A 25,212-nucleotide genomic window follows, 5' to 3' on the forward strand; every position below is an offset into this window, starting at 1 on the left:
AAAATCTCAGTTTCCACATTCATAGGAGACACTTCCACTCTTCCATCCAAGTGTCACTGCCCATTGTTCTGTCTTGCACAGACTTCAGTTCTTTCCAAGACAGTTTTCATTGTTGAAAGATGAGAAAAATGCCTAAGTGCTGTAAATCTGCAGAGTTATCGTGTTATCAGAAAGTAAAACAGGACCAGCATTAGCTGTGCTTCTTCTATTGTGATGTCTTTGGGTTTATTAGGATGGTTTATAAACACAAACTTTAGAAGTCTTGTCTACATTCTTAGAGGTGACATGCATTATACTGATCATTTTAAAATTAACCTTAACCCTAACCAATTCAGGACTGCTCAAAGACACTCCAGATAATAGTGGAAAAAAACTTTAATAATCTATGGCAACAAGGACGTTGAACAATAAACCAGTTTCAGGACCACCAATCTGCCTTCATTAGTTTCTTACATGAAAGTAATACTTTTCTACATATTTAAAAGATATTTTAATGGGTTTATAGGCAACCCCGTCTCACCCCCAAAAGGGCCCACAACAATACCGGAAAAGTGTAGTGTCCCGGCAATCAGAGACGCACAGGTGAAAACAGCCCTTTCAAAAGCCAAAAGCACAGTGCCAGTGGGGCCAGATGGTGTCCCAGGCTGCATCTTGCATGAACTACAGAATGAACTAACCCCCCACCTAAACACACTGTTCAACCTCAGCCTCAAAACAGGCTATGTGCCCATAGAATGGCACACAGCAATGGTTATTCCGCTCCACAAAGAAGGGGCCACAACTGACCCTGGTAACTATCATCCCATAAGCCTGACTAGCCTGGCCTGCAAGGCTATGGAGCACATCATCATGGAACTCATTAACAAAGACATTGGGAACCTCCAAACACTTGACCTGACCCAGTTTGGCTTTGTTAAGGGCAGAGCATGCCTACTAAACCTGGTTGACTTCTTTGAGACAGTTACCAAGGTCATAGATGAGGGGAAGGTGGTTCACACAGCCTACCTTGACCTCACCAAGGCTTTTGATACCATTCCCCACTCTGGCATTATAGAAAAACTCACCAGCCTGAACATAAATCCCTACGTCACAAGATGGGTTGCCAACTGGCTTACAGACAGAACTCACACAGTAAGAACAGCGGGCTGCAGATCTGACTCTAAACCAGTCACAAGTGGTGTCCCACAAGGCTTGGTCCTGGGTCCCCTACTGTTCACCATATACTTCTCAGAAGTACAGAAACACGGGAGGACTATGGCTAACCAAGTTCACCGATGACTGCAAACTGGGAGCCATAATTGACTCTCTGGCTGACACGGACATTCTCCAGAAGGGCCTTACTGAGACGGACACCTGGTGTCAAAGTCATGGTCTCAAGCTAAATGCCAAAAAATGCATAGTCATCCCATTTGGAAAAACAAAACACCCATGAATTACCACATAGGTGGCAGCCCCCTTAATACAGAAGAGATAATAAGAGTTCTGGGGACCCAGGTAGATCATAATCTCTCCTTTGACATACATATTGCCAAAGTAGTTAGGAAATCCTTCTATGTAGCCCATCTAATTACTAAAGGTTCGCATCTAGAAATAAAGAGGTTATAGTGCCCCTCTACTCGTCACTCATCAGACCCATCATAGAGTACAATGCCCCATTTGGGATGTACCTCACAAGACACTTCCAACAGCTGGAAAGACCACAAAAGTACCTCACCAAGAGGATTACTGGCATCAAACATATGTCCTATGCAGCCCGATTGGAAAAACTCCGGCTGTACTAAGTGGCATATCGCTTACTCAGAGGTGCTCTCTGCCTGACTTACAAAGCCATGTCCAACTCAGAATTGATGGACATGCTCCACCTAAAGAAATCCAAGTCACTGTGAGCCACTCGCTGTAGTGAGCTAAACCTCACCACAACAATAAATAGAACATGCTGGAGGTATAGATTCCTGTCATAGAGACTCCCCATGATTTGGAACAAAACTCCTAACTACATTAGGCAGAGCCCCTCACTAACACTCTTCAAGAGAAACCTTGACGAGTGGATGGGTAACAGAAAATACACCCCTGGGATCACTTCATTGGCTTTTCTTGACAGAGGCTTAGTCAATTAGTCAATGGGGTGGCGAAAGCTGACACACTCTGGCTAGGCTTATAAATGCCCTCGGGCAGATAGCCTAGTACCTACCTATGAACCTATGAATAAGTTCATATAGGCTGTCAGTCTACACGCCTAGTCAGTAGCTAGGGGTTAGAATCAAACCCTGCACCTTTTACCTCTGAGGTTAACACTTTAACCATTATGCTAAACCTCCCCCCTTAAATGCAGTATATCAGTCTATAATATCATGTGTAACTCTCTGGTTATCCATGTGTGTGTTTGATTTCTTCGAGGGTTTCCAGGGCTAGAGAATTTAAAAGGATTGCTCCTTCTGGACATCCAATTATCCTTTTGGGACAGTTTTTGCTATGCTACAACTTCAGGTACCTCCATCTGCAACTTTTGGCAATAACAGCTCTCACAGTCTTGGTTTTCTTGTAGTTATAGGATTAGGTGTGACATGCCTGGTTGCTGTTTTTCATGGAACTCGGATTTATTTGTCTTAATGTAGGTGTCTGTATTTCCTCCTCTATAGCCTTCCATCTTACAAGCAGCAAAGGATCTTTATTCAATTGCTTGACCAGGGATCTTTATTCAACTGCTTGAGAGACTGGGTCCCTGCAGCTGAGTATTCCCAAATTCCAGAATTGAGAACCAGATTTCAAAAGGGTTGCTGTTGTTGTAAGTGACTCACAGTGGTGTAAGGACTAACTGGCTTACCCCAGAGAAAGTCACTTACACCAAGAACAAGTCATGAATGTGCAACCATTTTGGACAGCCTATGCAGAGGCCCAGCCTTTCCCAGACCATGGACATCAGTAGGACATACAATATAAAGGGAAGTATCATGGACACACACACACACACACACACACACACACACACACACACACACACACAAAATCTTCATTTTTTTTATGTATGAATGAACAGAAATCAGTTTGTTGATATCCAGGTAGCCTCCAAAGTTAAGATTAGTACTCAGATAGGATTCTTTTTATAGTTTATTGTATTGTTGCTGTTTTCCTTTAGATCTTTTGTGACTGTGAATTGGAGAGATTTATGAGGCTGGTGACATCCCTGTGAAAGGTCACCAACAAGTATATTTGTGGTTGACTGTTAATCACCAAGGACTTTCACCTTCAGAGTATGCTCTGCTTTGGAAAATCTCATGAATTCTCTGACTGTAAGCTTTGTACTTCATTTAATAAAATGACATTAGGCTGGAGTGGACTTGATCGGAGTATCTTTTTAGAGTATAAAAAGCTTCTGCTATTAGGCCAAGGACTGGCTGCATCTCTTTCAAAGGAAGAATATCTTTTTAAAATAAACTTAATAAACTGAACAAAAAAATAGTAGCTTAAGCTTTTATAGGCACAGAGCATGAGGCATCTGTGACACTGTCAGTCCTACTAGAAATGGAGGGCATTGGCCTGGAGAGCTACAGATTTGTAGACTGCTGGTTCTACTCTCTCCTACTTTGGTATCACTTTCTGCTGCTATCCCTTCAGAAAAAGACAGTCACATACAGGCATCTCAGTTTTACCAAACCCTGATGGAATCAACTAGTGTCACAAAGCAGTTGCCAGTTTCCATGCACCTATAGATAGCCATCATATAGCTCACACTTCAAGAGGCTAATCTTCCTCACTGGATATTCTGACAGTTTTTGTCTAGGATAATCTGGACACTGGTGGAGACAACCACCTCCCTTTTCAAGAAAAAGTCCCTTCCTCCTCTGTTTCATTGCTATTGTCTGTTGTATAAGCTTTTTAAGTACTTTTGCCACCCATTGTTTTTTGTATGATCATAATACTAAGTGCCCACCCAACAAACCAGTATTGCTCTTCAGTAAATCTCCCTTACTACAAAATTGTCTCCTGCTCATTTTCCCAGAGTCCCATCTGCTTGTCACCCTCACCACACACTGAAACGGTCCTGAGTTAATCCTGCTCCATCCTTGGCAGATAAAAGATTTATTTTATTGCTTTGTACTTCAGTTAACTTGATCCATCCTTGGCAGATAGAGATTCATTGTTATTTTTTTGCATTTCAGTTAACTTTTTAGAGTGCTCTTGCTTTATTTTTGCATAATTTGTTGATGTTGCTTTAAAATCTTTTTGAAGGTCCCTAATGCTTGAAACTGGGTTGTCCAAGTAGTTTGTTTAAATTTTTATTGTAGTATTATACTCTCAAGCAATCTTTTTTGGTGTTTACATTAAGAGGTTAACATCACACTGTACATATATAAATGCCTAGATAGTAAATTTTATCTATAAAACTACCTTTAGAAATGATACCTGTAATTTAGTGTGGCTAAAACAAACCTATTACTTGGAGACAAGTTTACAGCAGCTAGTTTACACATCAAACATCACTACTATCAAATCTTAGCACAATCTAATCTAGTCCAGTGCCAAATCCCATTGACAATGCAAGGAGACCTCTGTATAACCCAGTCCATAACCTGCAGTAGTCCAGCCCAGTATAGGTTCGGACAATATGGATATTAAATTTCCAAATGTCTCTGTAGCCAGCTTGGTAGATATGGGCATTCTGAGACAAAGTAGCAACTATCTCATGTTCACAGACAACCATTTAATCCTGAAGGAAACAAACACAGTACGTGAGAGAAGCACATACATAATTTCACTGGAGGCACAAATTTTGCATACAAACAAGGTTGTCAAGAACACACACATTATATCCACCACAGGTAGTGTCCACCACACACATATACCAACTTATGCTGAGGCACTTAAAGCAATCTTTCTGAACCTCAAAGACCTCCTAAGCCTATACTCAGCAATCTCTAAAGCACTCATCAAAGCAACAGGAAACACCACACATATGCCTACACCCAGTGGAGCCCCTAGAGCAAAGCCCATAAGGCAAGCAAACACATTACCCAGGACTGTTGTCTAAGGGGACTCTGTTGTATGATACAAAGAGCCCCCACCCACCAGACTGAGCAAGAAGAAGATAATGATTAGTTGCTTATCTGGAGTTGGATCCACAAAGTTACACCTGCACGCAAGTCACTACACCACAGGTAACAGTATGATTCTATCATATTCCAGTGAGCATTAGTGACACGAGGCACACCTCCCTGGATTATATGAAAAGAGACATTATTGATCTCTCTGAATATGTGTCTCAGGCAGGTATGTGCCCTGTGTTGAGCAGCATTCTACCTTCACCAAGAGTGATGACATAGTACAAACAAAAGATGATTGACTTTAGTAATTGGCTTTGTTTCTGGTGTCTTTCAAGGGGTATTTAATACTTGTCAGCATGGGAGGACATGGATAACAAACCATGTTGCTTTGCAAAGGATGGTTTGCACCTGTTCCCTGTAGGCTTCTGAATATTGGCTAAAACTTTATCCACCCCCTTAGAGCCTTTTTAGGCAATGCCAAATTGACAAACCTACTGACATAGCAAATAAAACCCAAAGAAACCTAAAGATATTATTGCTCAATGCTGGAAGCCTTAACAAGAAACTCCATGCCCTACAAGCTCTCTTCACTTGGGAGAATACAGACATCTGTGCCATTAACAAAACATGGTTTAAATCCACAAAAAAATGCTCCAACAGTACAAGGCTTGAGTGCCTTCCACACATTTAGACCATAGGCTGCACAGACAGGGACAAAAGATGGAGGAGTCTATATCTACATTAGTGACAAGTGCACTTCTCGCTTGGTTAAACAGGATGATGCTCTGGAGTTTATAGGTTCATAGGTGTTTACTAGGCTAATGGCCCTGGGGCCTTTACAAGCCTAGCCCATAGGATTACCCTGGCATCATGTCACCTGACCTTAGCTCCCAGTGCCTCTGTCGAGTAAAGCCACTGGAGCGATCCCGGGGTGAACCTTCTATCTCCCATCCACCTGAAAATGTGCAAATCACCACAGACAAAGTCCCATACCATATCCTAGCAAGCTATAGGTCACAATCTGTGTCCCAGGAAAACCACAATTCATACCTAGACCTACTGGAGACACTGACCATTAAACCAAATACCCTACTCATGGGAGAGTATAATTACTCCTCAATAGAATGGGTAACTTACACTTCTGCAAACTCACAGACAAAACAATTTCTGGTCTTTATTAACACAGATACCTTTGACCTGCAGTGGTGGTGCTGCGGTAGCATTGTTGCCTCACAGTAAGATGCTGTCCGGTTCGATTCTCAGCTAGAGTGCCTTCTGTGTGGAGACATGCGTGAATGGGCATACCTTCATTGAAGGTTGTGTATCAGGGCTGGTAACTTGGCACGTAAAACTCAACTACCAATCATTAGCAGACCGGAGTTCCACTGTGGCGACCCCTAACCGGGAAAAGATGAAAGACACAACATTAACACAGATACCCTTGACCATATTAGTGTGTACACCCACCAGAGGTTCAAACATTCTGGACCTGGTACTTACCCCCCCAGTGCCACTTCCTCAGTGGTGAGTTCAGACCACAGAGCTGTCTCCTCCAAAGTAAAAATCGCATTGGTAACCCCAGCAAACCCTGTAACAGTTAGGAACTATTCCAAAACAAACTACATCCTATTAAGCAATAGTTTGTTAAAATTCAATGCACCATACTAACCCTGAATTCAATGTGTTTTTCACAGAGACCCTATACAGTGATGTAAATGGCTGTATAGAGGCTGCTGTACCCACTAGAAGTAAGTGCAAAAAAAAAAAAAAACAAAAACCACACAACATAACCTTAATAGGATATATAACAAAAGGAAAACAGTAATGACTAAAATCTGGAAGCACAATTCCCATAATAAGAGCTCTCTAATTAAACTAATCAGGAAACTCAGAGGTCTAATTAAGTCAAACAAGGCCAGTTACAAGGTAAAGATAGCCTCACGGGCTATAGGCAACCACAAGGCCTTCTATGGCTCTGTCCATAACCTCAAAGGCAGCACACAGCGGTGTACTAAAGTAATAGTCAATGGTGCCACCTTCTCTGAGCAGAGTGACATACTGAATCTGCTTTCTGAGAAAGTCAGCTCAAACTTCACCCCCCAACTCCCCCTGCCTCCCACTGCAAAATACCTACTAGCATAAGCCCTCCACATACACACTAGCAGATCCTGGTGGCACTTGCTAAAGCCAAAAACACAACCTCAACGGGCCCCAACAATACTAGAAAAACAGCAACAACAGCCAGCACATAGTCTTCAGTAATCAAAAAACACAAATTCCAAAGAGTATTTCTTTTCAGAAATTTATTCCTGCATACCGGTTTCAGCTATTCACCCTTCATCAGTGCATAACAACCACCATATCCAATAGAAATTAAATAGACAATGCTTCCATCTGATTGGCCAATTACAAACATTCATTAAGACCTGGTGAAAATAATCCCCACAACTTAATGATCCAACCCTTTTCCTTAGTATCTAAAGTAGTGTGCCAATCTCCCTTATTTCTGTTCAATGTAATTTTGTCAAAAACAGTAAACTGGAACCTGACCATTTTATGTTTCAGAGTATATTTATACAAAGCATTTGACAATTTTCCACATCTAATATCACTAAGATGCTCCGAAATCCAAAACTTAAGTGGATGTAATATGTTTTAAGTAATAAATGTGCATACATAGAAAGTTAATTTATTTGTTTGATTTATTTATTTATTTGACATTTCTTTACTGGGAATGCCCGAATGGGCCAGAAAGTGCCCATTATCAGTGAAGGCCCAGGTAGAAAAGCTCCACAATCACAATCTTTCAAAAATCAAGTACAGATATTTTAAATCACAAAGTTTCATGTTACATTACAAAACATCAAGTACAAATATTTTAAATCACAGAGTATCATGTTACACTACAAAACATAAAAATTAATAAATGTAATGATAAAAACATAAAACACATGTTTCATAGCAGATTGCAATAAAAAAAATTACATGAGTTGGAGAAAATATGTGAGGAAAAACTCAGTAGTCATATAATTTGTTAACATAGCTCAGTATGTGATAAATGAGCCTGAGACAATTCTAATATGATATTTAGAGATATTAGAGATTACACAACTAGAGACAGTGAGGTGAAATTGAGTGAAGTCTTGGTATAAGAGAGGTGCTCATATTATTGTTATAGAAGAAGAAGGATTGAGAGAAGGAGATTATAAGAAGAACGGTAGCTTAAGTGAGTAGGGAGGAAGGAGAGAGAGGTAGAAGGTCTGCAGTGATGAAGTGAATAAGGTAAAGTAGTGGGTAAAAAAAAAGAGTGGAGTAGGAGGCTAGAGAGGGTTTTGAAGTGCAATCAAGGTTAAAAGGGGGTGAGTAAACATTTAGCGAGTAAGTTCAGCCAGGATAGACACAGGAGCAAGTCCAAGATTTTGTAAGGTTTACTTCTAGGGAGCATTTAAAGATGGGTAGGTTAGAAATAGTTAATGTGGTTAGAGGTAAGGAGTTCCATTTTTTGTACTGAGTACGAGTATAGGCTTTGACCAGGGGATTTATTTGGTTTATTTATGGTGAGAAGTTGTCTGTCTACTGATCTAAGAGTTCTTTTTGGAAAATATATGTTGTTTAAAGGGGTAAGAGCTGGGCAGGCTAATGGTTTGTGTATGATTTTATGTATTGTTATAAGATGAATGTAGGAGAGGTGTGTGGGGGGGAGTTCCAGTCAGCTAAGGGTATGCAAAGGTTTACAGTGATGGGTAAAGGAAGATGAATTAGTAGCAAACTTGTCAATTTTGTTGTAGCAGCTTTCAAGTTTTTTTTTTATGGAGGATTGTAAATTGGTTAGAATTGGTGCTGCATGGAGTAGGGAGGGCAGAAGGTAGGTTTTGGCTGGAGTACTTTTTGGGTGTGCTCAGAAAATGTTTCTTTCTGTGTAGCATGCCTAGCTTTTGATGGGTTTTCTTGACGTTACTCTGGATGAGGACGTAAAATTTAAGATTCTCATCTATTATGACTCCTAATAGTTTGGTATAGTGGACTAATTCAATTTCAGTGCCATTTGCTGAAAAGATTTTGAAAGATGTTTGTTAGGGGTGTAAGTTTTGTGGGTAACTAAGAGGAGTCTGTTTTTTGGGGGGGGGTTGAGTAGGAGTTGTGCTGTTGTAAGCTAGGTTTCTATGGAGATGACAGCTTGTTGAGTGATTTCATGGAGGTAAGTTAAGATGTTTGAAGAGCAGATGATGATTGAGTCATCTGCATATTGAATCAAGGTGCCTTCACAAGAAGATGAATGGAGCTTATTGATAAAAGTATTGACTAGTAGAGGGCCAAGGATGGATCCTTGTGGGACTCCCCTGGAAGAGGGAAGATTTGCGGAGCTGGATCCATGCCATTTTACAGCTTGCTGCCTGTTGGGAAGGTAGCTAGAGATCCATTGAATGTATGGAGATGCTAGATTCAGGGTGGAAAGTTGATTAAGGAGTTTACTGTGCGAGACCATGTCAAAGGCTTTTCATAGATTTAGAAATACTGCTGATACAAGTTTATTACAGTTGCAAGCTTTATTGACAGTGTCTTTAAATGATAGTAATGCAGTAGAGATGTTGTGGTCTGGCTGAAGTGCATGTTGTGTACTGGTGATTAGCTTATTTTGTAAGAGATAGTGAAGAAAGTGTTGTTGTATACATCTTTGAAAGGATTTTATAGAGGGGAGACAGAATGGCTATGGGAAGGAAATGTGTAATGTCTGGAATTACCGCCTTTATGTAAGGGGGTAATATGTGCCATTTTTCAAAAGTTAGAGACACAGGATTCTGTTATTGATCTATTAATAAGAATGCTGATTGGGTATGCTATTGCATCTGCAGTTAGATTTAGGTATTCGGGGGGGGGGGTTATCGGCTGAGGAGGAAAACTAGGTTTTAGTTTATGTAAAAGCTTTTTTATAACAGTTATTGAAACTGGATGAAAGATAAAGTGGGTGGAGTTGACTGTATATGTATTGGAGAGGTGGCAGATAGGTGAGTTTTGTGAAGGAAATGTGCTAGGGTCTAAGGTAGGAGAAGTTGACTGTGTAGAATGGGGTGTATTCGGTGAGTTTGAGGTTAAGTTTGCTATGTATTTTATAAAGTATATATTGAAATAGCTAGCTATTTAAAGAGGGGAGAATGTCTGGATATGGATATGGATTAGGATTATTTTTTGAACCTGAGCTGATGAAACAGGATGTGGAGGACCAGAATTATTTAGGGTTGTTTTTATGACTATCTTGTAGCAGAATATAATAAGACTTTTTATCTCTGTTAACTTGTTTCTTGACTTGATTTCATAGCTGTCTGAATAGTTGCCAATTTTTGTCAATTTTATTCTTTTGCCAGTTAATCCATGCTTTGTCTGTCTTTCATAAGTAGTTTGCATTGGTTGGTGAGTCATGTGGTATTGCTGTTTTTATTTATTTTGATATACTGTGGGGTTAAGATGCTAAGAATATTTAGAAATGCTGCATTGAAGTATTCAACTGCATTGTTTAAGGGGAGTGTTTTAGGATGGACCAGTTAGCTGCTATCTGAGCTTCAGTGAAAGGCTCCTTGGAGAGGTTGGAGAGATTACAGGTAGTTTTGAGCTTATATTCCTTTGTTAGTTGTGTAATACTGCTGTGGGAATAAGCTGGCAGGTGGTCATGTAGTTTATCAGGGAAGGTACCTGAGGAGGTAAAATTTGAAGGGTTGGTAACCAGAATCCAATCCAGGATGGAATACTGGGAATTATTTTTGCCATACTTGTTGGTGTATTAATAAATTGAATGAATCCAAAAAAGGTCCATGCTGTTGATCACTAAATTTGTGGATAAAGACTGCCAGTCATTGTTTACATCACCCATGCTGTTGATCACTAAATTTGTGGATAAAGACTGCCAGTCATTGTTTACATCACCCATGAGGATAACTTAATTTGTGATTGTACATGCTATCCAGGATAGCATGTTTTCATGTATTGGAATGTTCTGTCCAAGGGGGGATATATAGCACAGCAGTGCATATGCTCTTGGCTCTATTAAGTTGGAGGAATGAGATTTGGATTTCTGCTTTTCCAAAATTTGGGATTGTTCCTGTATAGGGAGTTACTGTGAGCATATTTGGGAGGATTATAGCTATACCACCTGCTTTTTATGTATTATATTGAGACTAATAATATTATAACCAGGGAGTAGTATTTCAGGGTTTAGCCATATCTCTGTTGTGGCTAGGATGTCTGGGTTGTGTTGGGTCATCCAGGCATGAAAATCTGTGATTTTGTTGCATATGCTTCTAATATTTAGTGTGACTATTTTTAAATGTTTAGGGTGTATTCTACAGTTTGTGGTTTTGACTGGAATCAGGGTTGAGGTGGATGTCACCACACTGATGTGTGGTTGAAAAAGATGATTTGTTTATTATGGAATTTTTAGCAGAGATGGATAGAACCATTACTGTGGCATTGGGACTGGCTTTTTTAGTATTTTGGGCTTACAACAGTGGAATGGAGTTATGGGAAATAAGCTTGAAGAGATTTTTGAGTAGCGAGCAGGAAGATGGTCGATAGGTGAGGATGAACTAATGGCTTAGGTGTGCTTATTTATTATTACTAGTGTTGAGGATGTTAGGAATGAGAGGAGGAGGATGAATAAGGTGTTACAGGAGGGAAAGAGCATGGTTAGTGCTGTAAAAGTCTTGCAGTATGTTGAGGTGAGGTAATGCGCAGTGATAATAGTATGGAGAATAGGTAGGTATTGATGGAGAGGGAACAGTGTGAGATTTGAGAAGGCATTTAGAACAGAAATGGGAGGAGATAATATAAAGAGAACAAGTTGTGATTGGACAGTGCAATTAGGTACAGGATAGGAGGATAAGTAGAACAGGCAGAGTAAGTGAGGTGTAGCTGTATTAGGGGTGGGCAGAAATTGGGGGTAGGGTAGGACAGCAGGCTGAAGCCTGAGGATAGAGAGGGCTGAATGGAGCAGGCCAGCCCATGGTGGACTAAGTACCAGAGAAACAATTTGTAAAACGGCAGCAAGAAGAGATAAGACAAATTCTGATAATTTTACAGATAGTAAGTAACACAAGTTGCTAGACTGCTGTTAACAAACATCTAAATTAATTGGAACAGGCACTATTGCAGTGACTTTGATTTGAAATTATTCTGTAGTAACTGGGGAAACAACTGAGATGTGGGGAGGGCCAATCAGGTATTTCAATGGAATGCAGTTAAACCCCCACACAGATGGTTTATACCAAAAACAATCACTGACGTAGACTGTTTATGGATATAAACACAAGGTCTTTGAACTCTAAATATTTGATATGAGCCACAGCAATTAATTTTATTATTATGGGCTTTTATTGCCTTTCCAGGGAATTTTTACACTGTTAGATTAAAATTTGTTAAAGTGTTAATTTAGCTTCACCTTCAGCAGTAAAATGCCTGTGGGGTTGGGGTGTCCCTCCAGAAGATTCACACTACAGTACAGAACACACTGATGCAGAAGTGAGGAAAACAATTAAGTTTAGTTTGATTCTTGGGAACTGCCTTACACAGATTTTAACTGAAGGTATTGTTTTGTTTGTACTTTTGCAACTGGAGGTGAAATTCAGCTGCAAAAAGTTCCTTTGGTAGTGTGATTATGTTAACTTTTGCAGCAACAATTATCAGACATACTATGTGCTCACTACACTTACTGTAGAATGAAGCAGCTGGATGGAGAGGAATTCAGTTGGGTCACGTGGTAAAAAAGTAATAGTAAAGGTATGACGGTTAATCAAAAAATAATAACTGTGCAGACATAAAACAGTAAATGAACATACATAGAATAGTCATGATATGGCAGTTAATGAAAACATGACAATTAAAAGAATACAGGAAAATATTAGATATCAAGCTTATTAGAGCCTAGTTACTTTCAAGTGGAATCAACTGTAAATAGATATTGAGTAGGAGACAGTGAAGTAATTATAGGATAAATATGGTTACATGTTATGAAGGAGTATTGAGGAGGCCCAAATGAAAGGGAGAGATAATAGTGAAGGGGTTAGACAATAGGTAATAAGAGATTGTGAAGAAATAGTTGTATTATGGCCAGTAACATAAAAATGTGGTGACATTTAGTAAGGGTTTGGATATTATTCAGGGCTGGGTTGCATGGCTAGGCTTACAAAGGCTCTGGTGGTTGTTTATATGTTTTTTTTTAAATGAGCATGCATGTTTAAGAAGGCTTTGTACTACAGAATTAAAAACTAGCATTTGCTTTAGGTCTCTAGACTGTATGAATCCCCTTATCCGATAAGACACTTTACTTGTCCTTTTGCATAAAGCACTTTTGCTCTTTGAAGTTTATTTTCTTGTCATCTAGGTTTTAGTAGCTTCCTCTTCTTCTTCTTCTTCTTGGTGATAGAGTTCTCAAAACAGTATTTTGCCAGGCAATGTGAGATTTGTTTTACTTCCACATACTGAAATGCCATTTATCATTGGCCATTTTGACAATGTGAACAGTCCTTCTAGAACTTTATGGAGTCTTCCTATGAATTCTATTACAGGGGAGTTTTATGTTGCCTTCATACTTGAAGTTGGCTTCTACTATTTGTTTTTAGTTCTACCTGACATTTCTTGTACACTGTAAGAACTATAGAATACTGGAATGAACTGGAAATAACTGGAAGAAACAGAATGAGGATGGAATGAAAGTCTTCATCTGTTAATTACCCAGAACTCTGAACAGGTGCCAGTCTTTCCTTTATGTCGCAAATTTTTTTGTACCTTTCAGAATAAAAGTCTGCATATACTGTAGTTCAGTTAAGAATGCTTTTTATATATTGTGGAGGCTGATATCAACAATATCCAAATCAAATATTACTGTCTCCAATAACAGTGCTGATAAACTGAAGTAGACTAAATTATAATGTCCATAGCCTTTCCACACATTCTAAACTGTCTTTCATCTTTTCCTGGATAGGGGTCGCCACAGCGGAACTCTGGTCTGCTAATGATTGGCAGTGAAATTTTACAATGTCAAGTTTCCAACCCAGCACCCAACCTTCAAAGAAAGCACACCCACACACGCACGCACCTACCTGCATATCTTTAAATTCACTCAGCTGTGGGAAGGATATGCAGACTCCACACAGAAGGTTCTCCAGCCGAGAATCAAACTGGAGAACCTCTTGCTGTGAGGTGACAACGCTAACCGCTGCACCACCATGGCCTCTAGCTTTTGCACTCATTATACTGTCCATAAATTCTGTACTCAGAATGTTAAATCTTACTGTCTCAATTACTAGTGCTGATATACTGAAACAGACTAAATTATAATGTCCACAGCACTCATTGTACTCAGAATTATTCCTTTCCTCCTGAATAATATAATTAATGTTCTAGAATGCTGGATATTTGACCTGACTTCTGCAGACACTCTCGAGTGTCTGTATCAAACCTCTGAGGACTTCAGTGCAATAATTTGCTGCATAACAGTCCAAACTAACTAACTGATCACTGTGTCTGAAGTATCTCCTTAAAATACCCAAACTCTATAAATGTCTACCTGCCTCTTTAACCTTGGTTCCCAAGCCTGTTTGTACTTAATGTGCTGCACATTCTGTTAGTACATTTTATTCTTATTAGTATTCTTGGCTGTAGGTTATGGAAACATTCCGTTCCATTAAATTTGCATCAGACTTTGTCATATGCTTTCTGCAAGTCTAGGAATGCCCACTTGGACTCTTCTCATCTGTAGCTTTTCAACTGTCTGCCACACTGCAACATTGGATCAGATGTTCTTCATGTTCCACTGTTGCAGTCATCACATTTTGGTATCTGCCTGCAGGTAGTCCCTCAGCCGGCCTTGGATTCCTGCATCAGATGCTGTCTCTCCTTCCATGACGTCAGGTTGTCAGGGGTATAAAACATGCAGTCGACACCATTACATCAGTCTTTCTTGCTGTGCGGTGCCTGAAGCAGAAGCAGTTCGCAAGTGCCGGTCAGCCTACTCCTGAAATTTTCATTTTCGAGTTTCAAAATCAAAGTCTTCAAAAAAGCTAAGTACCCCGTTGGGGATCCTTTTTTCTTGCTCTAACCAATTTCAGTAAAAGTTAACAATACAATTGTCTTATCTATGGAAAGAAAATATCTCATAAAGATTTTCATTCGTACTGCATTTCTTGCTTAGGCCCAGACCACAATGTCCATCTCTTGTCGGTTTTGTGCCTTGTTCAACCCCCAAACTATTCGTCGTAGGGGTATCTTTGCAGCAAATTATTTTGGTACTGGGTATCCGTAAACCGAAATGGCTTTGTTAAGCCACCCAACTACTGATCTTCCGTAAAAACATAAGGATAAAGACAGAGACAGACCGCATAGGTCCAAAATTGCCGACGATGCTTTCATTAAGCTAGTTGCCAGACCGCCAGTACTCAGTGAGGCGCTTTCGCAGCCCCTGATACCCGCTACTTTAGATCTACTGAGACCCATTCGGAGTCCGGTATGCCACAAGATGCTTCTTCGGCTATGGAACCTGTGGATGAGCCGCTGTGCAGGCACCGGCTTCTGAGGGTGTATTCAGGCCTACAGACTTGCATTTTAAACCAACGCCATCTTCTTCATTCAGGCCTAAAACTCACACCACGCCTAGAAAACAGACGTCCAAACCACATGCTCAGGCCCATATGCCTAAAAAACAAATGCTTAGAATGGCTGAAGACCTTATTACTTTAATTAGGGAAAGCCAGCCTTCCCCCTGTAAGAGACCTAGAACTGATTTTCCTTCTGATTCTTCTGATCAGGAATCTGATATTTCTGTTTCTTCTGATTACCAGGATTTGCCCTTATCTACCTATGAGGATTCTGATACAGAGGATTCCATTCCCTCTGCTTCCCCTCCAGAAGATTTTTCTTTTGGTGAAACCTTGCACACTCTTAGGGAGCATTTCCACTGGGAAAGACAGGATTACTCTGACTCCAAAAAGAGGCTTAGGGAATTCTTACTCCTTTCTCAACACAGGCCTTTAGCTATCCCTCCTGTTCTGGACATTGTAGATGATGCTTTTTTGGAATCTAGCCTTTCCCCAGACACTTTACCTCCAGCTCCCAGAAAAGCTGACAGGTATTACAGAGTACCTGACTCTCACAAGTTCCTCTTCAAGAATCCTACTGCGGATCCAGAGACCATTTCTCAAGGACCAAAAGGCATTAAGGCTACTGCTGCCAAAAATCCTACCCCTTCTTATAAAGATTCTAGAGCCTTGGACAGATGGAGTAAGAAGGTATACACTTCTGCTACTTTGGCCATTAGGGCTTTAAATTCCCAGTTTCATATGTTAAAGTACCAGCAGCATATTATGGGACTACTTAAACAGAAAATTATGTTGATTCCTGACTGTGCTGAACACAAAGAATTACAGGATTTAATGCATTCTGCAGAACAAGTTGGTAAACATACTTTGCAATGTGGTTTTGACTCTTTAGAAGCATCTTGCAGGGCTGTTGTCACTGGATACTTAGAAGGCATGCATGGCTTAAGGAGCAAAACTTGCCAGATCATGTTAAAGCTAAATTACTGGATGCTCCCTTAAACCAAGACCGCCTGTTTGGCAACAAAGCAGAAGAAGTCCTCAAAAAGATGGAGGAAAAAGCTAATTCTATGCAAACTGTTAAAGATTTCCTAAAAGTACAGTCTCCCAGATTTAGTAGGCATTGGCCTTTAAAGTATTGGTCCTTTCCAGTCTCTTCCAGGCTTTTTCAGTCCAAACCCAGGAACAGCAGACCACCTAGGTTACAGTCTCAGGCTACGCACAAACCAAAGCAGTGGGGGGCTCTCACTTCCAAAGCAGGGAGTAGAAAGCCACCCCCCTACGGAAAAATGGCACAGTGACTTAACCTTAACCCTTCCAAGCCCTGCTCAACTGCTTCCCCCCTTATGAGGAAAACTCGCCCTGCATGCAAAAAAATGGGAACTCATTACCCAGGACAAATGAGTTTTGAATATAGTTTCCCAAGGATACAGATTCCACCTCCACACCCTACCAACCCCAAATGGTTGGCCAGACCTACCCCCATATCAGTGGGCAGAGGCCCAACAGCAGGTTCTCTCTCTTCTATGTATCAGGGCTATTCACCCTGTCCCAGCAGAACAAAGGGGACATGGTTTTTATTCAAGACTTTTCCTGGTACCTAGAAAAGACAGCTCCTGGCATCCTATCCTGGACCTTTCTAGTCTAAACACCTTTTTGGTAATCCCAAAATTCAAAATGCTAACACTTCAACAGCTGCTTCCTATGCTAGGCAAAGATGCCTGGTTGGCAACCTTAGACTTAAAGGAGGTTTACCTGCACATTCCAATAAGGGAATCTTGCAGGAAATACTTACCCTTCAGTGCAGGCTCCATGCACTATCAGTTCTCTGCACTTCCCTTTGGCTTATCTACTGCACCCAGGGTATTCACAAAGTGTCTAGCTCCAGCCATTGCATTTTGCAGGCAGAGAAATATTCAAATATACCCATACTTGGATGATTGTCTGATTCAGGCAGAAAGCCAGGACTTGCTATTAAAACATCTGGCATTCATAAAGAAACTTCTAACCTCACTGGGGTACACCATAACCGAAAAGAAATCTCACCTAGTACCCTGCCAACAGATTGTATTCCTGGGAGCAAGCTTGAACACAACTTCCCAGATGGCTTTCCTCACTCCAGAGAAACAATTTTATTTGACAACCTACTTCAAACTACTGGCCACAAAGACCCAGCTATCTGCAAGGAAAATTCTGCAAGCCCTGGAGTTCATGGGCTCTTGTGTTCTACTAATTCCATATGCAAGACTGCATATGAGGAAACTACAATGGTATCTAAAATGCCTATGGTGTCAACATTCTCAGGACCTGGAATCAATGATTCCTATTAGTCCTTGTATAAAGACAGAGTTCCGTTGGTGGGCAGAGGCCTGCTACCACAACAAGGGGCTCCCTTTCACTTTGCCCCCTGCCACCCAAACCCTAACAACAGACACATCAGCCTATGCATGGGGGGCTCACTTGGCAGGGCAGTGCATTCAGGGCAAACGGAACCTGAGTCAGATGCGCCTGCATATCAACCAAAAAGAACTGCTAGCTGTACAAAATTCCCTGACAGCCTTCAAGGACCACATTATTCCAGGACAATTATTGGTAAAGACAGACAACACCACTGTTATGTGGTACATAAATAAGCAGGGTGTAACCCACTTGTACCCTGTCTTCAGACTAGCCATGGCTCTGTGTAACACAGCCTTGAGCTACCAAGTGCACCTACAAGTGCAATTCCTGCCAGGCAAGCTAAACTCACTGGCAGACGACCTAAGCAGAAATCTCATGGACCCACACAAATGGAAAAATATTCAACCTCTTGAGGAACAAATGGGGGACTCCAGAAATAGACTTATTTGCCTCCCCTCAGAACTACCAGTTGGACAAATTCTGCACAAGGACTTCCCACAGTCAAGCTTGGAAAGTGGATGCCCTGTCCTTTACCTGGAAAAGCCTCTCAGTTTATGTCTTTCCCCCTCTGCCTCTCCTCTCGAAGGTTCTACAAAAGATCAAACAGGACAAGCCAAGGACAATAGTGATTGCACCAGACTGGCCTCGCCAGCACTGGTACCCCCTCTTGCGCAGTATGACATTGCTGGAACCATAGCACCTGCCTCAGACCCCCTCCCTGCTGTCCCAGCAGGTGGGCCAGATTCTGCACCCTCAGCTTCAAACCCTGAATCTTGCAGCCTGGCTAATTACTTGAGCTCTCCAGTAGCATCCCTCAGTAAGCAGGTGCTAGATGTCATTCTGGAGGCAAGGAGGCCTAGTACTAGAAAATCCTATGCTGAAAAGTGGAAAAGGTACTGTTCCTGGAGCCAGACCCACGGGGATGGGCACAACGGTGCCCAGCTTACCTCATATTCTTCAGTACTTAACAGAAGTGCTCCACAAGGGCCTAACCTTCTCGTCAAGTAGAATTCATGCCTCTGCCATTTCAGCACATTATAATACTGAGCCACCCCTCTTCTCTCACCCCCTGCTAAAGCAATTCCTTAGAGGGGCCAAAAATTTAAGAACCCCCCCCCAGGAGAGCCCCTACTCCAGCCTGGGACCTTAACTTTGTATTGGAAAAGCTCACTCTCCCTCCATTTGAGTCAGCTGCAACTGCAGAGTTGAAATTCCTTTCTTGGAAAACAGCCTTCCTTCTAGCCATCACTTCAGCAAGAAGAGTGTCTGAATTACAGGCCCTCATGGCAGTGGAACGCTTCATTATCTTCCATACAGACAGGGTTTCCCTCAAGACCAATCCTTCCTTTATGCCCAAGGTGGTGTCTACTGTGGCCCTAAATCAGTCCATTCATTTGCCTACTTTTTTCCCTAATCCACAAAACAAAGGAGAATGAATACTGCACTCTATGGACGTGCACAGACAACTTAGATTTTATTTGGACAGGACTAAGCATCTCAGAAAATCTGAACAGCTGCTAGTTGGCTTTGCTGCAGGGACAGAGGGGAAGGCCATTTCAAAGCCAACCATTTCTAAATGGATAGCCCATTGCATTCATTTCTGCTGCAAGCACCATGGAAAACCTACCCCACAGGGGATAAGATCACATTCCACCAGGTCTGCATCTACCTCTACAGCTTTTTTCAGAGGAGTCCCTACCAGGGACATCCAAGAAGCTGCTACCTGGAGCTCCGTATATACCTTCACCAAGCATTACCACATGCCTATTTTTTTCAAAATCCAGAGCTGGTTTTGCCACTGCAGTCTTGGAGGGCTTAATAGCTGGTCCTAATGCTCTCTAACTTCCTCCTCCCTTCCTTAGCTTTAGGAATCAACCCAAATATGATGACTGCAACAGTGAAACATGAAGAACATAGTACAGTTGTGTACACTTACCATAAATGTAGATGTTCGAGTGTATTCACTGTTGCAGTCCTGGTTACCCTCCCTCCACCCCCCTAACTTCTCTTGGCTCTACCTTTCCTTCTTGTTTGGTGTATTTAACCTTTCTGGTGTATTTGCTTTTTGATGGAAGTGTATCATAACATATAATTGCTTCCCTTTGTGGGGGCACCTGACATCTGGGTCAGGAAAAACTGATGTAATGGCGTTGGCTGCATGTTTTATACCCCTGTCGACCTGACATCATGGAAGAAGAGACAGCATCTGATGCAGGAATCCAAGACTCTGGTATTCAGGCCGGCTGAGGTCTACCTTCAGGCAGATAACCCAAATGTGATGACTGCAACAGTGAATACACTCGAACATCTACATTTATGGTAAGTGTACACAACTGTACTTTCTGCATCCTGATCGAAACTGCTCATCTACTATCTTATTTTCTGCTACTCTGCATGTTCATTTATCAGTCACCCTCTCCAGAACTTCTGCATATTCATTTATCAGTCACCCTCTCCAGAATTTTCATGCAATGTGATAGGAGTTTGATACCTCTGTACTGCCATAGTTGTGAATATTCCTTTCGTTCTTGAACACTGGCACTAGTATCTTTATTCTCCAGTCATCTGGGATCTGCCTTTCTCTCCACACTGATATGAGTACCCTCAGGAGCCATTTCTCCCATATCTTACCCAGATCCTTATCAAATCTACTGTGAAAGTATGTATCATCAACAATTCTTAATTTGGTTTGTTCTTCTTGAATGATATCCACCAGCCAATGTTTAAATAATTTTCCTAAACGGTTTGGTAAACTTATACATATTAGTAAAATATTCATTTTGTTAATTCATTCGTTTTCCAATATCATTTTGCCTGTTTAAAGTTTTGGGGAAGCCAGAGGCTATCCTGTCATTCAACAGATTTAAAGCAGAGACCCAGTCCTGGATAGGATGGCAGTCCGTCTCATACTGGATGCATGCTCATGCGCATACATGCATGCATGTGTATATACACACACACACACACACACACGCACATGAAAGTCCTTAGTAGTTCACCTATTGAGACATATTTTTGGGATGTTAGAAGATACTGGTGACCATGGCAAAACCTATGTAGGTACAGGCAGATAAGCCTTATTACCTTTCTCATTGTACAACAGTATTTTCACTGCATGTCTCAATTCTTTATGCACATATAATTGCTGAAATAATTAAAGCCACAGTGTATAGAATGTATGGAAGTACTTGCTGTTTTAATAGTATCTTTACTTTTTAAGTTATCCAGAGCTGGGAATATTTTTGTGCATCTGTTTGTGCTTGCTTGTCTATGTATCTATGTATTTACTTATTTTGCTGTATCTGCTCTATTGCAAATTTTTTTTTATTTCACAATGTTTTGGCCGGTTTTATTTGTCTGTATGACTTCACAGTCATTTTTATGATTTGTTAAAACTAGGCTTTTCTCTCAGCTAGAGCATCTTCTGTGTGGAGACATGCGTGAATGGGCGTACCTTCGTTGAAGGTTGTGCATCAAAGCTGGCAACTCGGCACGTAAAAATCTGCTGCCAATCATTAGCGGACCGGAATTCCGCTGTGGCGACCCCTAACCGGGAAAAGCCGAACAACAACAAAAAAGGCTTTTCTAGAAAAAGTGGTTAGTCATATTTGCCCGCAGATGCTGTTTAATTTGAGAAAACAATACTGTCAGAGATGTCATGTCATAGGACCTGTATTTGAAAACAGTGTTTTGAACAATTAACTCATAAACAAAAGAAGATGTTGAAGATGATCTGCTGTGATAATGATGCAGGAATCATTGGACCATAGAAGAAAGAAGGCAAGGGAATTTGTTAGGGAAGTATGTATCCTCTGGTGATATTTTTACAGAACAAAATAATTTGTAATAACTGCAGGGTTTTAAAATCTTGTAAGGTTAGGGTAGCAACAGTTGCACAACTCACCTGTAACCTGTCATGTATCATTGTTTATAAGACCCTTGCACTGTGATGTAAGAATGCAAACAATTTTCATCAAGCTTAGAGAGTGTTACTTTAGCCAGTAAGGTCATGATGACCATTAGCAAACTAAATGGGCTGCAGCCATAAATCTAGTAGCCCCCACTCTGCCAACAGTCGTGTCTCAAATTTTTTAATAACCTTTGTTTTGAAGTATGTCCAACTAATTTTGCATTATCTTAGTATCATTCTGCAAACAGAGTGTCATATCTCATTTCAGACACAAAAAAATGTAAATCATCACACCAGCGCTGGGCACCTTTCTCTGCAAGTCACACAGGAACTAGCTGCTGCAGGAGTCTCCTGCACCGCTTCAAACTCTCTGGGCAGCGTAAACAAGAAGATCTCCTTCCAGCTACGTAAGTACATGCATCAAGCTTATGCGGGAGATTCCAATTAGAAAGCAGAAAGTAAGCTGTCTATAGGAATATAGTATTCTTGAAACCAATATTTGTATCGTGCCTCGATGAGCTGTGTATTGTCTGCCATGGTGTAGCCCTCATTCTTGAAATGGCGGTAATCAGAAATGCAGACTTCAGGGTGTTCCTAGCTAGTGTCTTCTGTGTTTAGTCTAATATTCCATGAGTCACATGATCCATGACACCGTTTTTTGTACTCTGAACACAGGAAGCGGAGTTTTTTCTTCCCCGACTTTTCATTCTTTTGTTTCACTGGTCAGCTTCTACCAAAGATTTGTATGTGTAAAATACAGTGTAGTTGATAAGGTGTACTGATTTACTGGTTAAGCTTTTTTTTTTTATTACTCTGCCTACTCACGTCAAATGTTTGTCAGTAGATAAAGTAGAAAGTTTGAACCAAGAAAGTTCAGAACTCAGTTAATTTGACAAGTTGATCACCAGTCCCTCTGACTTTTTTCATTCTTCACCCTTCGGCATATGTCATAAGATAAGAAGGCGTGGGAACAAAGTCCCCCTTACAAGGTTTAAAATCAAAGGAAACAAATCTACTCAGCTGACTTTTTATGCCTCAAGAAAAGTAACAATGTCCTTTAGTGGTTCACTCTAAGTAGAATTATTTTTCAGTTCAGACAGAAGTTGATTTTTCAAGTGACTTATTTAGTATACATTTGGAAGTTATGTAAATAAAACCTAGATCTACAGGGCATAGTATATTCATTCATTCATTCAAAATTCATTACAATGTCTACTATGCTTAACTATTTGCTAGATCGCTAACACTTTTCAAATTACTACGGAAAAAATTGTCATCAGAATAGTATTTATTTAAAAGTAATAATGTTATTTGTTAATGTCTGTGCTGCACTTTATAAAGAATTATTTTTGCACTGAGAGTATTTTACTTCAAAAGAGGAATATGCAGACAGTTAGTTAACTGGTGTTGAACAGTCATTTGTCATTGATTTATCTGGTAGTAGTACATTTTGTCAGTAGATCAGTTTGTTCCCTGCCATAGTAATGAAGCTTTAACAGTATTTTCAAGCTTGGGAGTAACATACATTAATCATACATTTTCTTATTATATGATTTTTATCACAGGGATCAATGCTTCATTATAATTTATCAACCACAGGAAACAACCTGAGGTGGATACCCTCTATTCTTGTCTAACTTTCAGAGCTTTACTCAATGCAACATGTTTCAGTTCTGTTTTTCCTGCAAGAACTGATTAGTTTATGTTTCTTTCAGGCAATTTCTGGAGAACACCAATCACCCAGCTTGGTTACTCTTACGTGGCTTATGATACCTGTTGTATTCCTAATTACTATTCAACTGTCTTAGTTTTTGAATGCTGTAATTTTTTGGATACGAAACTCTAAATTTACAGAGGTATATAATGTGTATAAAAAAGGATCTAGTGTGTGTGTGTGTGTGTGTGTGTGTGTGTGTGTGTGTGTGTGTGTGTGTGTGTGTGTGTGTGTGTGTGTGTGCGTGTTGTCTAGAAGTGAAACACCTGGTATCCTTTTGTTAGTTACATTCAGGAAGAAGACTCTAACAAATGTACTACAAATCTTAGTGAATCCCTGGATCAGGAGCAAGAGATCTTGGTTTTCATGAATGATACCTTTGGAGAGCTTTCTGGCTATGGGTTACAAACTAAAAACTACCAGAAATATGGAGCAACTTATGAAAATATCCAATACAGAAATAGAAGGTCAAAGTGTGAAGCCCTAAAAACCCTGACAGTCCCCCAGAGAGCTGTAGACATTGGATGTGGTGAGGTTTAACCTCACCCAGTTTCAGTTCTTAGTATCACAAAATCTTCTCCTGTCCTAAACCCGGGTGTCCATAAAATAATTTTGCCCTTCTAGGATCTCACTTGCCCTGAAATGTCCAAAATGCAGAAATCCTATCAACTTTAAAATGTTATGAAGTAACACGTGCTTTTGACAAATTTAATAGGTCTCATTCTAAGGAGGGGATTTTCATTTGATGGCAAGGTGGACCCAATGCGAAAGGGTTTGGCATCTCCCTTCAGATTAATTCATACCGCGTCTGATAGCAAAAGGTTTGTTGAGGAGTATGTTGCTGCCTGGCAAAGGATTAACCCACCAGCAATGCAACCCTCTGTTTTAGTATTGTATCCTCTGCTGAAGAAGAGTATCAGTGTTATATTACATTACATTACATACATGTCCCATCAAATGCACCAACTCATCACACTCACACCAGTGGTGATGGAATGCTTTGAAAGGATGGTCAAAGACCATACATCATCTTGTCTGTCTGCATCTTTTGATCCTTTACAGTTTGTTTACAGACCAAATCGCTCCACTGCAGATGCTGTATCCTTGGCACTACATCACACAGTGAACCATCTTGAAGATGGAAATTGCTACGTACATATGCTGTTCATAGACTTCAACTCCGCCTTCAGCACTGTAATACTGCAGCAGCTGTTGTCTAAAGTAAGTCAACTAGGCATAGAAAATACACTCTGCAACTGGATCCTAGACTTTCTGACCAAGGCCTCAAACTGTTTGAGTTGGCAAGAACCACTCACGATTCATCACCTTGAATACAGGGGTCCCACGAGGTTGCATACTAAGTCCACGTCTTTTCACAGTAATGACCCATGACTGCCCTGCATAACATCTGACAAATCCCATCATCAAGTTTGCCGATGGTACCACCATGACGGGCCTCATCAGGAATGACGACGAGGGGACATTCAGAGAGGAAGTGAACCAAATCACCAGATGTTGCACCGACAACTTAGCACTCAATGTTGACAAAACAAAGAAATCATTGTT

General features: G+C 40.7%; 1 protein-coding gene across 2 annotated transcripts in view; it reads left to right on the forward strand.

Moving 5' to 3' along the window:
* The window catches only part of MCAM (melanoma cell adhesion molecule), a 508,421-nt gene that overhangs the window by 391,575 nt on the left and 91,634 nt on the right, over positions 1–25,212 (forward strand). For both annotated transcript variants that reach the window (XM_044081049.1, XM_044081050.1), the window contains exon 12: positions 22,201–22,339. In XM_044081049.1, the coding sequence (XP_043936984.1) occupies positions 22,201–22,339 (139 nt within the window). The remainder of the gene's footprint in view (positions 1–22,200; positions 22,340–25,212) is intronic.

This window comes from Protopterus annectens, chromosome 8.part0 (genome assembly GCF_019279795.1).
Source record: "Protopterus annectens isolate FY-2018-M chromosome 8.part0, PAN1.0, whole genome shotgun sequence".
NCBI lineage: Eukaryota > Metazoa > Chordata > Ceratodontiformes > Protopteridae > Protopterus > Protopterus annectens.